Raw genomic sequence first — 18,078 nt, 5'->3', positions numbered from 1 at the left:
CTGAATATTTACCATCTACCACCACTCTCTGCCTTCGACCGGTTAGCCAGTTTTCTATCCAATTGGCCAAATTTCCCTCTATCCCATGCCTCCTGACTTTCCGCATAAGCCTACCATGGGGAACCTTATCAAATGCCTTACTAAAATCCATGTACACTACATCCACTGCTCTACCCTCATCCACATGCTTGGTCACCTCCTCAAAGAATTCAATAAGACTTGTAAGGCAAGACCTACCCTTCACAAATCCGTGCTGGCTGTCCCTAATCAAGCAGTGTCTTTCCAGATACTCGTAAATCCTCTCCCTCAGTACCCTTTCCATTACTTTGCCTACCACAGAAGTAAGACTAACTGACCTGTAATTCCCGGGGTTATCCCTATTCCCTTTTTTGAACAGGGGCACAACATTCGCTACTCTCCAGTCCCCTGGTACTAACCCCGTTGCCAGTGAAGACGAGAAGATCAATGCCAACGGTACTGCAATTTCCTCTCTTGCTTCCCACATAATCCTAGGATATATCCCGTCAGGCCCGGGGGACTTGTCTATCCTCAAGTTGTTCAAAATGTCCAACACATCTTCCTTCCTAACAGGTATCTCTTCTAGCTTAACAGTCCATTTCACACTCTCCTCTTCAACAATACGGTCCCTCTCGTTCGTAAATACTGAAGAGAAGTACTTGTTCAAGACCTCTCCTATCTCTTCCGACTCAATACACAGTCTCCCACCACTGTCCTTGATCGGACCTACCCTCGTTCTCGTCATTCTCAGGTTTCTCACATACGCATAAAATGCCTTGGGGGTTATCCTTGATCCTATCCGCCAAGGATTTTTCATGCCCTCTCTTAGCTCTCCTAATCCCTTTCTTCAGGTCCCTTCTGGCTATCCTGTATCCCTCCACTGCTCTGTCTGAACCCTGTTTCCTCAACCTTATGTAAGCCTCCTTCTTCCTCTTTACTAGACATTCAACCTCCCTCGTCAACCAAGGCTCCCTCACACGACCATTTCTTTCCTGCCTGATAGGTACATACATATCAAGGACACGTCGTATCTGCTCCTTGAAAAAGTTCCACATTTCCACCACATCCTTCCCTGACAGCCTATGCTCCCAACGTATGCTCCTCAACTCCTGTCTTACAGCATCGTAATTTCCCTTCCCCCAATTGTAAAATCTACCTTGTTGTGCACACCTATCTCTCTCCATAACCAAGGTGAAAGTCACAGAATTGTGGTCACCATCACCAAAATGTTCACCCACTAACAAGCCCACCACTTGTCCCGGTTCATTACCGAGTACCAAATCCAATATGGCCTCCCCTCTGGTTGGACACTCTACATACTGCGTTAGAAAAGCTTCCTGGACACACTGCACAAACATCGCCCCATCTAATCTACTTGATCTAAAGAGCTTCCAATCAATATTTGGGAAGTTGAAGTCGCCCATGACTACGACCCTGTGGCTTCTGCACCTTTCCAAAATATGTTTCTCAATCTGTTTCTCCACATCTCTGCTGCTATTGGGGGGCCTATAATAAACACCCAACAAGGTGACTGCACCTTTCCTATTTCTGACTTCAGCCATACTACCTCCAGAGGCAGATACCCCTCAAACTTCCTTTCTGCAGCCGTTATACCATTTCTAATTAGCAATGCCACCCCCCCTCCTTTTTTACCACCCTCCCTAATCTTACTGAAACATCTGTAACCAGGAACCTCCAACAGCCATTCCTGTCCCTCATCTATCCATGTTTCCGTGATGGCCACAACATCGTAGTCCCAGGTACCGATCCACGCCTTAAGTTCACCCACCTTATTTCTGATACTCCTTGCGTTGAAGTATACGCACTTGAGCCCATCTCTGTGTCCGCAAGTAGTCCCTGTCAGTGCTACCTTCTCCACAGCCTCCCTACAGTCTTGGGCATCCTGACACACAGCTAGCTTACTTGCTGGACTACAAGTCCGGATCCCATTCCCCTGCCAAATTAGTTTAAACCCCCCCGAAGAGTGCTAGCAAACCTACCCCCCAGGATATTGGTGCCCTTCTGGTTCAGGTGCAACCCGTCCTGTTTATACAGGTCCCACCTTCCCCAGAATGCAGTCCAATTATCCAAATATCTGAAGCCCTCCCTCCTACACCATCCTTGCAGCCACGTGTTCAACTGCACTCTCTCCCTATTCTCCCAATTCATGGTCTGACATATCCACTAGTCTATTATGATCATCAAGCCAAAGGTTCAATCCAACTTCAATGAAGGGTGTAACGTAACATGCCAGTTAAACATAAAATGAGCTGTCAAACTGGCAGAAAGGTTATTTCCCCTTTAAGGACAGTCGAAGACCAGAGACCGTAATCCTAGAATAGTGGGTCGCACATTTAACACGGAAACAAAGAAGAATTTCTTCTCTTTGAGAGTAGTGCAACTCTCTTCGACTGTTGTGGAATTCTTTATCAAAGAGGGTTGTGAATGCTGAATCTTTCAGTATATTCAAGGCTAAGACACACAGAATTTTAAATCAGTAAGGGTTATGGGGGAAAGGCAATAAGATAAATACAAAGGTTATCAGATCAGAGATAATCTCAATAGAATGACAGAACACATTTAATGGGCTAAATCACCTACTTTAGCTCTTAAGTCATATTGTTTTATGGTGAATGTCAAGCTGCTGGGAAATGCCCAACACCAACATGGCACAGAGTAAAGAAGCAAAATTAGGTCAATCAGCTCATCAAGTGTACTCCACCATTTGATCATGATTGATATGCTTCTCAACCCCCATTCTCCTGATTTTTTCCCCATCCTTTGATCCCCTTTCCTATTGATAATTTATCTCTATCTTAAATATACTCAATGACAGTTTCCATAGGGTCTGTTACAATGACTTGTAATGATTAACTGGCAGAGATTTTCCTGCGCATCCAAACACCTCATCTACTGCATCAGTTGCTATCGATGTGGTCTCCTCTACATCAGGGAAACAAGTTGCCAACTTGTGGAACATTTCAGGGAACATCTCTGGGACACACACCAAACAATCCCACTACCCGGTGGCCAACCACTTCAACTCCCCCTCCCACTCCACCAAGGACATGCAAGTTCTGGGCCTCGTCCACCACCATATCCACCCAACGGCTAGAGGAACAACTCATCTTCTGCCTTGGGACCCTTCAACCACATGGCATCAACATTGACTTCACTAGTTTCCAAATCTACCATCCCCCCACCTCATCCCAGATCCAACCCTTCAACTCAGCACCGCCCTCTTGACCTATCCATCTTCCTTCCCATGTTTCTGCTCCACCCTCCCCACCAACCTAATCACAATAACCCCTACCTGCTTCTACCTAACACCTTCCCAGATACCTTCTCCCCACCCCCACTCTCCTATTTATCTCTAGCCCCCTACCCCCTACCCCCTCCCCCACATTCCCGATGAAGGGGTTATGCCCCGAAACATCGTCTCTCCTGCTTCTTGGATGCTGCCTGATCTGCTATGCTTTTCCAGTGTCAAAGCCTTCCGACACTGATTAACCATCCTCTGGCTGAAGAAATTCCTCTTCATCTCAGTTCTAAAGGGTCAACACTTTACTCTGAGGCTTTGTCCTCAGGTCCTAGTCTCTTCTACAAGTGGAAACATCTTCGCCATATCCACTCTACCCAGATCTCTCAGTGTTCTGTAAGTTTCAATCAGAGCCCCATTCATGCTTCTAAACTCCATCAAGTACACACCCAGAATCCTCAACAGCTCATATTAACAAGCCCTTCATCCTGGGATCATTCTGGACACACTCCAAGACCAGCATTCCCTTCCATACATATGGGGCCCAAAACTGCTCACAATATTCCAAATGGAGTCTGAACAGTCTTATACAGCCTCAGTACATACGAACATGGAAACAGGATTAGGCCATTCAGCCCCTTAAGCCTGATACACTATTATATTAGATGGTGGCTGATCTGTGGCCTAACTATATGCCTTGCGCTCATATCCTTTGATACCCTTGCAGAATAAACATTCGTCTTTTTTTGACTTACATTTAACAATTGAATTCATCTTGACTATTGATTGAGGAACAGAGTTCCAAAACTTCACTATTCTTTGCATGTAGAAGTGCTTTCTAACAGCTCTAACAACCGGAATGGCCTGCCCCTAAAATTCTTAGACTACAGCCCTAGTTCTAGAATCTTCAAGCAGTGGAACTAGTTTACCTGTCTTGTCTTTCCTTGCTAATATCCTGAAGATCCTTAACCTGCTAAATTCTAAAGAATTTATTTAATTTATCCTCATAACGTAACCCCTGATAGAAAAAGAACAGAGACCAATACATTACAGGAACAGCCCTTCGTCCCTCCAAGCCTGCGCTGACACATTACTAAAACAGTCTTCAATATTAAAACAGTCTTCACTTACAAGATCCATTTCCTTCCATTCCCCTCCCACGCATGTATTATAGATTAGATTCCCTACAGTGTGGAAACAAGCCCTTCGGCCCAGCAAGTCCACACCGACCCTCCAAAGAGCAACACACCCAAACCCCATTCTCCCCTGACTAATGCACCTAACACTACGGGAAATTTAGTATGGCCAATTCACCTAACCTGCACATCTTTGGCCTGTGGAAGAAAACCAGAGCAAACCCGCGCAGACACGGGGAGAATGTGCAAACTCCACACAGACAGTTGCCGGAACAGAACTGAACGCGGGTTCTTGGCGCTGTGAGGCAGCAGTGCTAACCACTGAGCCACCGTGCCACCCGTATTCACTCAGGTGTTTCTGGAATGCTGCTATTGTGTTTGCTTCCAGCATCTTCTCTGGCAGCACGTTTCAGGTACTCAGTACCCTTTGTGTAAAAGACTTGTCTCGCACATCCCTTTCAAACATTGCTTACTACCCCATTCCCCTCAATCCACTGCAGATGGAGTTTAATCCGGGCAAATGTGAGATGATGCATTTTGGAAAGTCAAGTACAGTTGGAAATTATACAGTGAATGGCAGAACCGTTATGAGTTCCTGTTGTTAGAATTTGCAAACTATTTGTGTACTTTATCTAATCATTGCTTTTCATGCACATGGTGAATAGATTAACGTGACAACTGTTGACCCTAATTAACATTTATGATGTAGCCATTAAACAATGGAAGATTCATCGTGCATAATGGTTTCATTTCCTTTCGGCTAACTTGCACACACAATGGCATGTGAATGGTCTTTGTTATGACCTGAGCTAATTTCATTACTGGTGAAATCAGACCATCTAGTGATATCTGGCTTGACAGATTAAGTTTTTACTTATTTTCTTTTTAATAAAGTGGTCTTTCACTGAAACATAAGCACTCAATGCTGCAGATTTTGTTTTCAAAATAAGGTTGAAGTTCATTGTCATAGGAAATGAAAATAGAACAAAGCAAACTACCGACATATCACACAATTTCAACAATTTTTAAATACTCAATTAAAAATCCCAAAACATTTCTTCATAAATTGAAAAGAAAACCAACAGCTTTTGCACAGTACTCAAAACAGATCTTTTTACAGTTTTCAAAAAAATACCACCCATATAGCACTCACAGTAGAGTCGCAGTATCTAACACAGGTTTAAGTCACTTGTGGCTTTAACTTATACGGGAATTGCAACTAACTTGTTTCTATTATACACCAGAGCTTGACCATACTCCCTTTAAGGTGAAAGTGAATACTGCAGATGCTGGAGATTAGAGTCAAGAGTGTGGTGCTGGAAAGCACAGCAGGTCAGGCAACATCCAAGGAGCAGGAAAATCAACGTCTTAGATTAGATTCTCTACAGTGTGGAAACAGGCCCATCGGCCCAACAAGTCCACACCACCCCTCCGAAAAGAAACCCACCCAAACCCATTCCCCTACCCTATATTTACCCCTGACTAATGCACCTAACACTGTAGGCAATTTAGCATGGCCAACTCACCTGACTTGCACATCTTTGGATTGTGGGAGGAAACCAGAGCACCCGGAGGAAACCCACGCAGACACAGGACGAATGTGCAAACTCCACACAGACAGGCGGGAATCGAACCCAGGACCCTGGTACTGTGAGGCAGCAGTGCTATCGTGCCACCCGTTTTGGGCAAAAGCCCTTCATCAGCAATGAGGCTGGGAGCCTTGAGGGTGGAGAGATAAATGGGAGTGGGGTGACGCTGGGGGGAGGGGGACGATAGCTGAGAGTGCAATAAGTGGATGAGGTGAGGGTAAAGGCGATAGGTCAGAGGGGAGGGTGGAGTAGATAGGTGGGAAGGAAGATTGACAGGATGAGACGGGTCATGAGGACAGTGCTGAGCTGGAAGGTTGGAACTGGGGTAAGATGGGGGGAGGGGAAATGAGGAAACTGGTGAAGTTTACATTGATGCCATAGGGGTTGGAGGGTCCTGAGGCAGAAGATGAGGTGTTCTTTCTCCTGGCATGAAGTGGTAAGGGAGTGGTGGTAGAGGAGGCCCAGGACCTGCATGTCCTCGGCAGAGTGGAAGAGGGAGTTAAAGTGTTCGGCCATGGGCAGGCGGGTTGATTGGTGTGGGTATCCCGAAATGTTCTCTGAAGTGCTCTGCGAATAGGCATCCTGTCCGTCCAACATAGAGGAGCCTGCATCGGGGCATACGGACAGCGTAAATGACGTGTGGAAGTGCATTTGAAACTTTGATGGATGTGGAAGGTTCTTTTGGGGCCGTGGACAGAGATGAGGGGGGAGGTGTGTGCGCAGGTTTGGCAATTCCTGCAGTGGCAGGGCAATGTGCCAGGAGGGAAGGGTGGGCTGTTGGGGGGATGGACCTGACGAGGTAGTCGTAGAGGGCACGGTCTTTACGGAAAGTGGATTGGGTTGGGGACGGAAATATATCTCTGGTGGTGGGATCTGTTTGTAGGTGGCGAAAATGACGGAGGATGATGTGATGTATATGGAGGTTGGTGAGGTGGAAGATGAGGACCAGGGCGGTTTTATCCTCCTTGTGGTTGGAGGGGCGGGGCTCAAGGGCAGAGGATGAGAAGCTCTGGAGTGCATCATCAACCACGTGGGAGGCGAAATTGCGGTCTTTAAAGAAGGAGGCCATCTGGTGTGTTCTGTGGTGGAACTGGTTATCTTGCAAACAGATGCAGCAGAGGCAGAGGAATTGGGAATAAGGGATAGCATTTTTGCAGGAGGCAGGGTGGGAGGAGGTGTAATCCAGGTAGCTGTGGAGTCAGTGGGTTTGTGGAAAATGGCAGTGTTGAGTTGGTCACTGTTAAAGCAAGCATACTTGCTCTAAAGTATTCTCTTCAGGGTTCTATACCAAAACTGATAGTCTTAGACTATCACTAACTATTTACTCTAAAGATAAGCCAATTCACTGTATCCTTCCCTTCTCCGAAGTAATGTTCTAGAGTCATCTTCAGCAAAGAACTTCACAGAAGTGCCCAAACTTCCAAGTATAACTCAAATGAAAATATTTCTCTGGACTAAGACGGTTTCCCTTAAGTTTAAAAGCTACATCTAATATTTTAAATTGGAACTTGTTTATCTTGTTCAATCATACAACCTACCATGTGCACAAAAACCCATTCATTCCACAAACTTTTAAAATAAATCACAATGGCTACAAACGTTAACGAAAAGTTAATGATTAACTTCAGATATTCAAATAACTGACATACTACTGACTCAAAAAACAAAAAAAACTCAATCTTACATTAAATTATATTATTCCACGAAGTCTCCAACACATGCTGCGTAGGTGATTATATATTACTACTGCCACATCCATCCCTCCCATGCCCCTAATCATCACCTTAATCATTCTCATGGAATTTCAGCTGTCCCGCTTGTGAACAGTTACTGAAAGAAGTGACAGAAGTTGGTTCAGCTTTTATATATTAGTGGCCTTCAATTTACAGTGAAAGTTTGCCTTTAAAAGGCCTCAAAGCAGTGCTCACACAATAACGTTTTCTAATTTTATCAATTTCCTCTTTTTGATGTGTTTTTATCCTGCTTAAACATGAGCAAACATGTATTTCCCATCCATAAATTCCATATTTTGGAGAAGATACTACAACTGATTTGGAGGTGCCGGTGTTCGACTGGAGTGTACAAAGTTAAAAATTGCACAAACACCAGGTTATCGTCCAACAGGTTTATTTGGAAGCACTAGCTTTCGGAGCAATGTTCCTTCATCAGGTGGTTGTGGGGTATAAGATTGTAGGACACAGAATTTATAGCGAAAGTTTACAGTGTGATGTAACTGAAATTACACATTGAAAAAGACCTGAAATGTTAGTTGAGGCTCTCATCTTTTAGAATGAGCATGTTGGTTTCAGTTCTTTCACATGTAAATCCCAAAACTAGCTTAAAGTTACATTCTCAAGTGAACTTTAACAACAGATGCCATGTTGGCCCAGATAATGCATTGAAGGTGTGAGGCACCCTATGTGAGGCTGTCTGTGCCCCAATGTTCATACTGATTCTAATCTAAAAAAGGGATTTACAGAATCTTACATGGATTAATGCAAAATAAAATGCAATTCTGCAAGTACAAATTCACCCCACAAACTGTGTGTGCGTGGGGGGGGGGAGGAGGTATGAGTGCCTGTGTGAGAGTGTGTGTATGTGTATGTGTGAGAGTGTGAGAGTAAAGGGATACAAGTCTGTGAGAGAATGTATATAAGTCAAATGTCCCGGACCCCTGAAGTGTTCTCCGACTGGGAAGGAACATTCCTGTCTGTTGATTGTTGTGTGGTGTCCATTCATCCATTGTCATAGCCTCTGCTGGGTCTCACCAATGTACCATGCCTCAGAGCACCCTTGCCTGCAGCATATGAGATAGACAATGTTGGCTCAGTCACATGACTACCTGCCACATACGTGGTGGGAGGTGTCCCCACATGTAATAGTGGTATCCATGTCAACACTCTTACGCTGCAGGCAAGGATGCCCTGAGGCATGGTACATTAGTGAGACCAAGCAGAGGCTATGGCAACTGATGAATGGACACTGCACAACAATCAACAGACAAGAGTTTCCCTCCCAGTCAGAAAACACTTGAGTGGTCTAGGACATTCAAGCTTGGACCTTCGGGTGACCATCCTCCAAGACGGACTTCGGGACAAGCAACAACGCAAAGTGGCCGAGCAGAGGCTGACAGCCAAGTATGGTACCCATGGGAATGGCCTCAACTGGGACCTTGTCTCTCTCTCTCTCTCTCTCTCTCTCTCTCTCTCTCTCACACACACACACACAAACACACACACAAACACACACCCCCACCCTGCACGTACACAGAAGTTTGTGGGGTGAATCTGTACTCACAGAATTGCATTCTATTTTGCTCAAAAACTGCATTAATCCATGTAAGATTGTGTAAATCCCTTTTTTAGATTAGAATTAGTATGAACATTGGGGCACAGACAGCCTCACATAGGACACCTCGCACTTTCAGTGCATTATCTGGGCCAACATGGCACCTATTGTTAAATTCACTTGAGAATGTAACTTTAAGAAAGTTCTAGGATTTACATACAAAATAACTGAAACCACCATGCCCATTCTAAAAGATGAGTGACTTAACAAACAATCCAGGTCTTTTTCAATATGTAATTTCAGTTACATCATACTGAAAAATTTTGCTATAAATTCTGTGTCCTACGATCTTATACTCCAAAACCACCTGATGAAGGAGCAGCGCTCTGAAGGCTACAGCTTCCAAATAAACCTGTTGGACGATAACCTGATGTTGTGTGATTTTAACAACTGTAAAACGGTGGTTAAATGCTTGTCTTTTTAATTATTTTCCCCTGTACTATCCCACTTTTAAGCACACATTGTCCCCTCCCCAATACACTCAGCCTTCTAATTTCCTCTGTCCTCTGTTCTGTTTCAACCACTTCCAATTAATCTTGGTGATTTCCCAGGTCATTCTTTCTCTTTTCCCTTGTTCTAACTACCATGGATAACTGATACATAGTCACACTTTTACGCCACGTCATTCAGCACTTCTGCTGTTTCTTCCACCTTCCGACATCATGTTACACTATAGTTTTCCCTATTCTTCATGTTCAGCTCTTACATTTTGTATCTGTTATCTTTAAAACTGTGACTCTCCCATCTCATCATAGTTTGCTGCCTCCATTAGCCATAGTTAAAAAATCACACAACACCAGGTTATAATCCAACAGGTTTATTTGGAAGCACTAGCTTTCAGAGAGCTGGTCCTTCTTCAAGTAGTTGTGGAGTGTCTTATGGTCCTGCTCCAAACCTGCCTGATGAAGGAGCAGCACTAGTACTTCCAAATAAACATGTTGGACTATAACCTGTTGTTGTGTGATTTTTAAACTTTGTCCACCCCAGTCCAAACACCAGCTCCTCCACATCATTTCTGAACTCCTTCCACAAGCAATCAATCCAGCTTTGTCTCAATCTTTTCTGTTGATTACCCTTTTATGCTACACTTGCATTTAATGTATTGCCCTTCTTTTTTGGATCGTCCTTTTGAAATCAGACATGCTTGCCTGTCCAGCTCAGGTTGGGCAAAATAAGCCAGCATTGCTACATCGATTGGAAAAGCTGTCAGACCGGTTAGTCTTCAATCCCGACCTAATCAGTCAACATATGGAAACCCAAGTTCCTCAGACTGTAAACTTTGATAGGCTATTCTCACATTGTCAACCATCACTCCAAACACTGCAATCTGTTTCATTACAGGTGCTCTGGCAGTAAGCTTTGATGCTAACATGATTAGTTTTCACTCAAGACGCTATAAACAGTTCTACTAAGTACCTTCTCATTTCTGAGGGAGCCAAGCATTAAACTCATTGCAGCATGAAGAAAGCAATCGACCTCACCTGATACACCAGTCAAGTTTGCAACTACAATTGTTTTCTGCTTACAAATTGCACATGAATTTAATTCCAGAAGATTAGAGTTTTAATGAGCATTCAACACATGCTATTTGAATGCAAAAAGAGATTCCTGGCTCAAAAATCAACCAGCCTACAAGTTTCTAAGAATAGAATACCAAAAGTTTAACTAGTCATTGAGATACTTACATTTTACTTCCTGTACAATTCTTGCAACACACAGCCTTCTAAAAGCTCTGGGGTGGGCTCAGAAGGTTCCACCCCAACTCCATCTTAAATTGAAGATTCCTTATTATTAAACTGTGTCATCTTGTCCCAGACCTCACCACAAGAAGAACCAATCTTTTAAAGCTCACCTTGTCAAATGCTTGCAGGATCTGAAACATCTTAAGAACATGAGAATTAGGAGCAGGAGTAAACCATCTGGCCCTTCAAGCCCGCTCCCTTAATTCTTTTGCTGTTCAAAAAAGTATCTAGCTTAGCTTTAAAAACATTTACTGTGGAAGCCTCAACTACCCACTAGGCAGGGAGTTCCATAGATTCACAACCCTCTGGCTGAAAAAGTTCCTTTTCAACTCAGGCCTAAATCTGCTCCAGGTTTGAGGCTATGCCTTCGTCCTAGTTTCACCTGCCAATGGAAACATCCTCTTGACCTCTATCTTATATATTCCCTTCATAAAATTATGTGTTTCAATATTATCTCTCCTCATTCTTCTAAATTTCAGTGAATATAATCCCAGTCTACTCAGTCTCTCCTTGTAAGCCAACCCTCTCAACTCTGGTATCAACCAAGTAAACCTCATCTACAACCCCTCTAGTGCCAATATATCCTTTCTCAAGTAAGACCAAAACTGAATTCAGTACCAAGTGTAGCCTCACCAGCACCCTATACAGTTGCAAAATAACCTCCCTGTTTTTAAACTTAATCTCTTTCGCAATGAAGAACAAAATTCCATTTGCCGTTTTAATTTCCTGTCGCACCTGCAGACCAAACTTTTGTGATTCATGCACAAGGACACCCAGATTTATGTGCACAGCAGCACACTGTAATTTTTTACCATTCAAATAGTACTGTTTTTACTGTTATCCCTACCGAAATGGGTGACTTCACATTTATTAATATTGTACTCCATCTGCCATCCCTTTGCCCACTCATTTAAACTATGTCCCTCTGCAAAGATTCACAGTCCTCTGCACACTTTGCCTTACCACTCATCTTCGTCTCATCCACAAACCTCTTCACACTACGTGTTCCCCAATTCCAAATCATCTATGTAAATTGTGAATAATTGCAGTCCCACATTGATTCCTGAGGCACACTACTAGTCACCAATCAGCAACTAGAAAAGCACTCATTTATTCCCACTCTTTACTTCCTGTACTCTTTACTCTTAACCAATCCTCTATCTATGCAAATACATTACCCATAACACCAAGCACCTTTATCTCATGCAGCAGCCTTCTGTACGGAACTTTGCTGAATGCCATTTGGAAATCTAGATACACCACATCTACTGGGTCCCCATTGTCCACAATGTTCGTAAGAATTCCAGTGGATCAGTTAAGCATGACCTGCCTTTCATGAACCTATGCTTCTTCTGCCCAATGGGACAATTTCTATCTAGATGTTTTCTATTTCTTCCTTGATAGTAGATTCAAGCATTTTCCCCACTACAGAGGTTAAGCTAAACAACATATAATTCCCCATCCTTTGTCTACCTCCTTTTTTAAGCATTGGCATCACAGTTGCTGTTTTCCAATCGGCTGGAACTGCCCCAGAGTCCAGTGAATTTTGGAAAAGATTACACCTTACTCTTCTAAACTTCAATAAAGTATAAACACAGCTTTCCTCACAGGACAAATCTCCCACATCTCAGTTCATAGTCAAATGAATCTTCTCTGAACTGCTGACAATGCATTTACACTTTTCCTCAGTAAGGAATCTAAAACTGTACACAGTACACTGAAATGTTCTACACGGGTATAGTGTTGTCGTAAGGTCACTGGGCTGATTTTTCAAAGACCCAAGTTTATTGCTTTGAGAGTAAAGGCTCAAATTCCTTGTGGAAGTAAAATTCAACTAATAAACCAGGAATGTTTGAAAAAATGCTAATAAAATGCCAATAAATAATTTACCACGGAACCATAACTGACTGGTGCAAAAGCCCATCTGGTTCACAAATGTTCTTTAGGGAAATAAATCTCCCATCTTGGCCCATACTGGCCTATAGCAATAAAAGTTTACTCATGGCAATGTTTGGGGAGGGGGATGGGAATTGATAGTAAGTTTGTGATGAGACAAAGATTGGCCAGGTAGTTGGCAATTACAAGGAAACTGTTAGGTTACAGGAGGATATAAATGGATTAGACAGTTCAATGGCAGACAAAACCCTGCTAAGTGTGAGATGAGCTGAAAAATGTGTTGCTGGAAAAGCACAGCAGGTCAGGCAGCATCCAAGGAGCAGGAGAATCGACGTTTCGGGCATAAGCCCGAATGAGGAGGGTGTGCCAAGCAGGCTAAGATAAAAGGTAGGGAGGAGGGACTTGGGGGAGGGGCGTTGGGAATGCGATAGGTGGAAGGAGATTAAGGTGAGGGTGACAGGCCAGAGAGGGGGTGGGGGCGGAGAGGTCAGGAAGAAGATTGCAGGTCAAGTAGGCGGTGCTGAGTCCAAGGGTTGGGACTGAGATAAGGTGGGGGGAGGGGGAATAAGGAAGCTGGAGAAATCTGCATTCATCCCTTGTGGTTGGAGGGTTCCTAGGGGGAAGATGAGGCGTTCTTCCTCCAGGTGTCGTGTTGCCATGGTCTAGCAATGGAGGAGGCCAAGGACCTGCATGTCCTTGGCAGAGTGGAAGTGGGAGTTAAAGTGTTCAGCCACGGGGCGGTTGGGTTGGTTGGCGCGGGTGTCCCAGAGATATTCTCTGAAACATTCCGCAAGGAGGCGGCCTGTCTCCCCAATGTAGAGGAGGGGAAGTGGGAGGATTGGAAAGAGAAGTTGTTCAGAGTGAGGACCAGTTCCGTCAGTCGAAGGAGGGTGTCAGTCTGAAGAAGGGCTTATGCCCAAAACGTCGATTCTCCTGCTCCTTGGATGCTGCTTGACCTGCTGCACTTTTCTAGCAACACATTTTTCAGCTCTGATCTCCAGCATCTGCAGTCCTAACTTTCTCCTAAGTGTGAGATGATGCAGTTTGGAAAAAGGAACAAGGCAAGGGAGTACTCAATGAATGGCAGAATATGAGGAAGCTCAGAGGAACAGATTGATCTTGAATGTTTGTCTACAGATCCCAGAAAGGCACTTGGGATACTTGTCTTTATCCATCAGAGCATAGAATATAAGAGCAGGGATGTCATGTTGGAGCTGTACAGAAATTTAGACGAAGCATCAATAACATAGAACATTACAGCGCAGTACAGGGCCTTCGGCCCTCGATGTTGCACCGCCCTGTCATACTAATCTGAAATCCATCCCACTTACACCATTCCATGTACGTCCATATGCCTGTCCAATGACGACTTAAATGCACTTAAACTTGGCGAATCTACTACCGTTGCAGGCAAAGTATTCCATACCATTAATACTACGCTGAGTAAAGAAACTACCTCTAACATCTGTCTTATACCTATCTTCCCTCACTTTAACAAGTTGGTATAATTTTAAAGTAAAAGGCAAGAGATTGAGAGGTAATTTCTGGAAAAATGCCTTCATCCAGAAGGTAGTGGGGGTCTAGAACAAACTGGCTAGGAGAATAATTGAAGCAGGAAATCTCATAACCCTCAAAAAGTACTTGGATGAACACCTAAAGTGTCATAATATTCAAGGCTCTGGGCCTAGTGCAGGAAAGTGGAACTAGTGTAGGCAATAGTGCTTTTTAGGCAGTACAGACTTGATGGGCCAAAGGGCCTCTTCCGTACTATGTGATTCTATAATTCTAGGAAGCCACTCAGTTCAAGGACAATTAAAGATGGACAACAAATGCTTGCCTTGCCACTGATGACCACATGCAAAAAAATACAAGAAAGAAAAATGTGGTCCCAACAATACTTTATACAACTATAGTAACACAGCACTATATTCCATTTCTATTCCATTCCCTTCTCAATAAATGGCAAATGTAGCAATATTCAATTTGTCTTCCTCATCACTTATTGTGATAGGATGGGATAGTGAAGGCGGCATTTGGTATGATCAGAATATTGAGTACAGGAGTTGGGAGGTCATGTTGCAGCTGTGCAGGACATTGGTTAGGCCTCTGTTGGAATATTGCGTGCAATTCTGGTCTCCTTCCTATTAAAAAGATGTTGTGAAACTTGAATGGTTCAGAAAATATTTATGAGGATATTGCCAGGGTTAGAGGATTTGAGCTATAGGGAGAGGTTGAATAGACTAGGGCTATTTTCCCTGGAGTGTCCTAGGCTGAGGGGTGACCTTATAGAGGTTTATAAAATCATGAGGGGCATGGATACGATAAATAGACAAAGTCTTTTCCCTGGGGTGGTGGAGTCCAGAACTAGAGGGCATAGGTTTAGGGTGAGAGGGGAAAGATATGAAAAAAAGACCTAACGGGCAAAGTTTTCACGCAAAGGGTGGTACGTGCATGGAATGAGCTGCCAGAGGAAGTGGTGGAGGCTAGTACAATTGCAACATTTAGAAGGCACCTGGATGGGTATATGAATAGGAACAATCTGGAGAGGTATGGGCCAGGTGCTGGCAGGTGGGATTAGATTGGATTGGGATATCTGGTAGGCATGAACAATTTGGACTGTTTCCGTGCTGTACATCATTATGACTCTATGACATTACATGTCTCTGTACCTCAAGAGGACTGCAATTCTCTCCATTTAAATAATATGCTGTTTTTCTTTCCTTCTTGCCAAAATCTGTTTTTTAGGGTAAACTCTTTGCACGACTTTGATTTGCTGCTAGAAAGATGTTTTATTAATTATTATTCTTTATTACACTGTAATTTGTACACATTATATCTATTGCCTTGATGTGTCAAGAATTACTGTGCTGTCTTGCGTGTTTTGCACTTCTTATGCACTTTATGCCACCCTGTGTATAATAGTGTAGTTTGTGCTGTCCATGTTCCTGGAGGAATGCTGTCTCATTTTTACTGTATCAGTTGTATATTGTCAAAATGATGGATAAGGCTACTCTTGACTTGACTCTCTTGACAATGTTTCAGGGTGGTTAATGCTTCTTTCTCTCCACAAATGCGATCTGACCTACTGAGTTTTTCCAACATTTCTGATTTTTCTTTATATTTATGGGGTGGTACAATAAAAGATCAACAAGGTTATGACAGATTTGAGTTCGGTAGATAAGGAGAAATTATGCCAGTTAACTCATACTACAAAGGACCAGGGAACACAAATTTGCTGTTTTGGCTTTAAGGAAATTAATAGATACGATTAAGGTAATCAAGCAGGAGAGTGGGACAGACTAAATTACAGTATGAGGAGCCAGTTATCGGTTGATTAGTCACCTTTTATGTTGTAATGGCTTTTGCCACAATGACTTACAGATAATGAATCCAAAATAAATTCCTCAACATCACTTTTTGGCAACTGTAGTCTTTCAGTCAAGATTTCAATTAGGTATCGATGTGCTTGATCAAGTTTCAATTTTCTTTGCTCCCTAGCCTCTCTGTGTCTTGCCTAAAAATCAAAAGTCAAACAAAAAATAGATTAAATCAATACACTTGTAAGGATACAAGGAAGAAGTCTTTAACCAATATCTCTTTTTCTTGAAGACATCCTGAACTATCACATGAGAACATCCAGAGGTCAGCAGGGAGAATAACAAATGACAAAAAAAATCTTTGAACCAAGAACACGAGAATGTCCTTAGATGTAGTAAATTAAGGAACCTTCTTTGTACCAACAAATCCAGAACCTGCTTTGCATCTGAACCATAATGTGTTTCAATTGAAAACAAGAAAAAAAAACAGAATTTGCAAATGACTTTAAGCAATTGATCAGCTATGTTTGAGAAACTGGAACAACTGTCGTGGAATACTGCACGAAAGAAAAGTAGCACTGAAGCTAAAAAGAAGAACCTACAAAAGAGTTGAGATCTGGTTTTGCTGTATGATGATAAGAAATAAGAACAGGAGCAGGCTCTTAAGCCTGCTCCAGCATTCGATATGAACATGGCTGATCCAATATTCCTCACATCCACTTTCCTGCACTATCCCCATAGCCTATGATTCCCCTATTATCAAGAATTTCTTCCAGCCTTAAATATATCCAATGATTCTGCCCCAATAGCTCTCTTAGGCAATTTCCAAAGACTCGCAACCTTCAGAGAAGAATTACTCTTAATCTCTGTGTCTTAATTTGACACATCTCTATTTTGAGACTATGCCCTCTGGTCACAGACATTCCCAAGAGGGGAGACATCGTCTCAGCGTATATCCTGTCAAGCCCTTTCATAATCCTACATGCTTCAAAAGAGTTTATCTCTCATTCTTATAAATTCCAACAACTGGAACAACGGATACAATAAATGACATTGGTGGAAGTGCAGGTGAAAATGTGATGGTTGTGGAAGGCTCGACATCCCACTCCTCAAACCCCACTCCTCCAACCATAACAAGGACAGAACCTCCCTGGTCCTCACTTTCCACCCTTCCAACCTTCGTATTAACTGCATCATCCGCCGACATTTCCGCCACCTTCAAATGGACCCCACCACCAGAGATATATTTCCCTCCCCACCCCTTTCCACTTTCTGTAAAGACCATTCCCTCCATGACTACCTGGTCAGGTCCATGCCTCCCATCCTAGCATCCTCCCCTGCCACCGCAGGAATTGCAAAACCTGTACCCACACCTCCTCCCTCACCTCCATCCAAGGCCCCTTCCACAACCATCACATTTTCACCTGCACTTCCACCAATGTCATTTATTGTATCCGTTGCTCCAGATGCAGTCTCCTCTACATTGGGGAAACTGGACGCGTCCTAGCAGAGCGCTTCAGGGAACATCTCCGAGACACCCGCACCAATCAACCCCCCCCCCCCGCCGTGGCCCAACATTTCAACTCCCCCTCCCAAACTGCCAGGGACATGTAGGCCTTGGGCCTCCTCCACCACGGCATCTCACCACCTGACGCCTGGAGGAAGAACACCTCATCTTCCGCCTTGGAACACTTCAATCCCAGGGCATCAATGTGGACTTCACCAGTTTTCTCATTTTCCCCATCCCCCACCTTACCTCTGTTCCAACCTTCC

General features: G+C 43.5%; 1 protein-coding gene across 1 annotated transcript in view; it reads right to left on the bottom strand.

The window, feature by feature from the left end:
• LOC140453953 (dynein axonemal heavy chain 8-like) overlaps nt 1-17,512 on the bottom strand; it is a 1,210,036-nt gene extending 1,192,524 nt beyond the window's left edge. Inside the window, exons 1-2 of the mRNA XM_072548830.1 lie at nt 17,483-17,512; nt 16,368-16,502 (exon numbers count right to left, since the gene is read on the bottom strand). Coding sequence (XP_072404931.1) covers nt 16,368-16,502; nt 17,483-17,512 — 165 coding nt within the window. The remainder of the gene's footprint in view (nt 1-16,367; nt 16,503-17,482) is intronic.
• Nucleotides 17,513-18,078: the final 566 nt, after the last annotated feature.

Source organism: Chiloscyllium punctatum, chromosome 3 (assembly GCF_047496795.1).
Source record: "Chiloscyllium punctatum isolate Juve2018m chromosome 3, sChiPun1.3, whole genome shotgun sequence".
NCBI lineage: Eukaryota > Metazoa > Chordata > Chondrichthyes > Orectolobiformes > Hemiscylliidae > Chiloscyllium > Chiloscyllium punctatum.
This window is presented reverse-complemented; position numbering and strand designations above follow the sequence as displayed.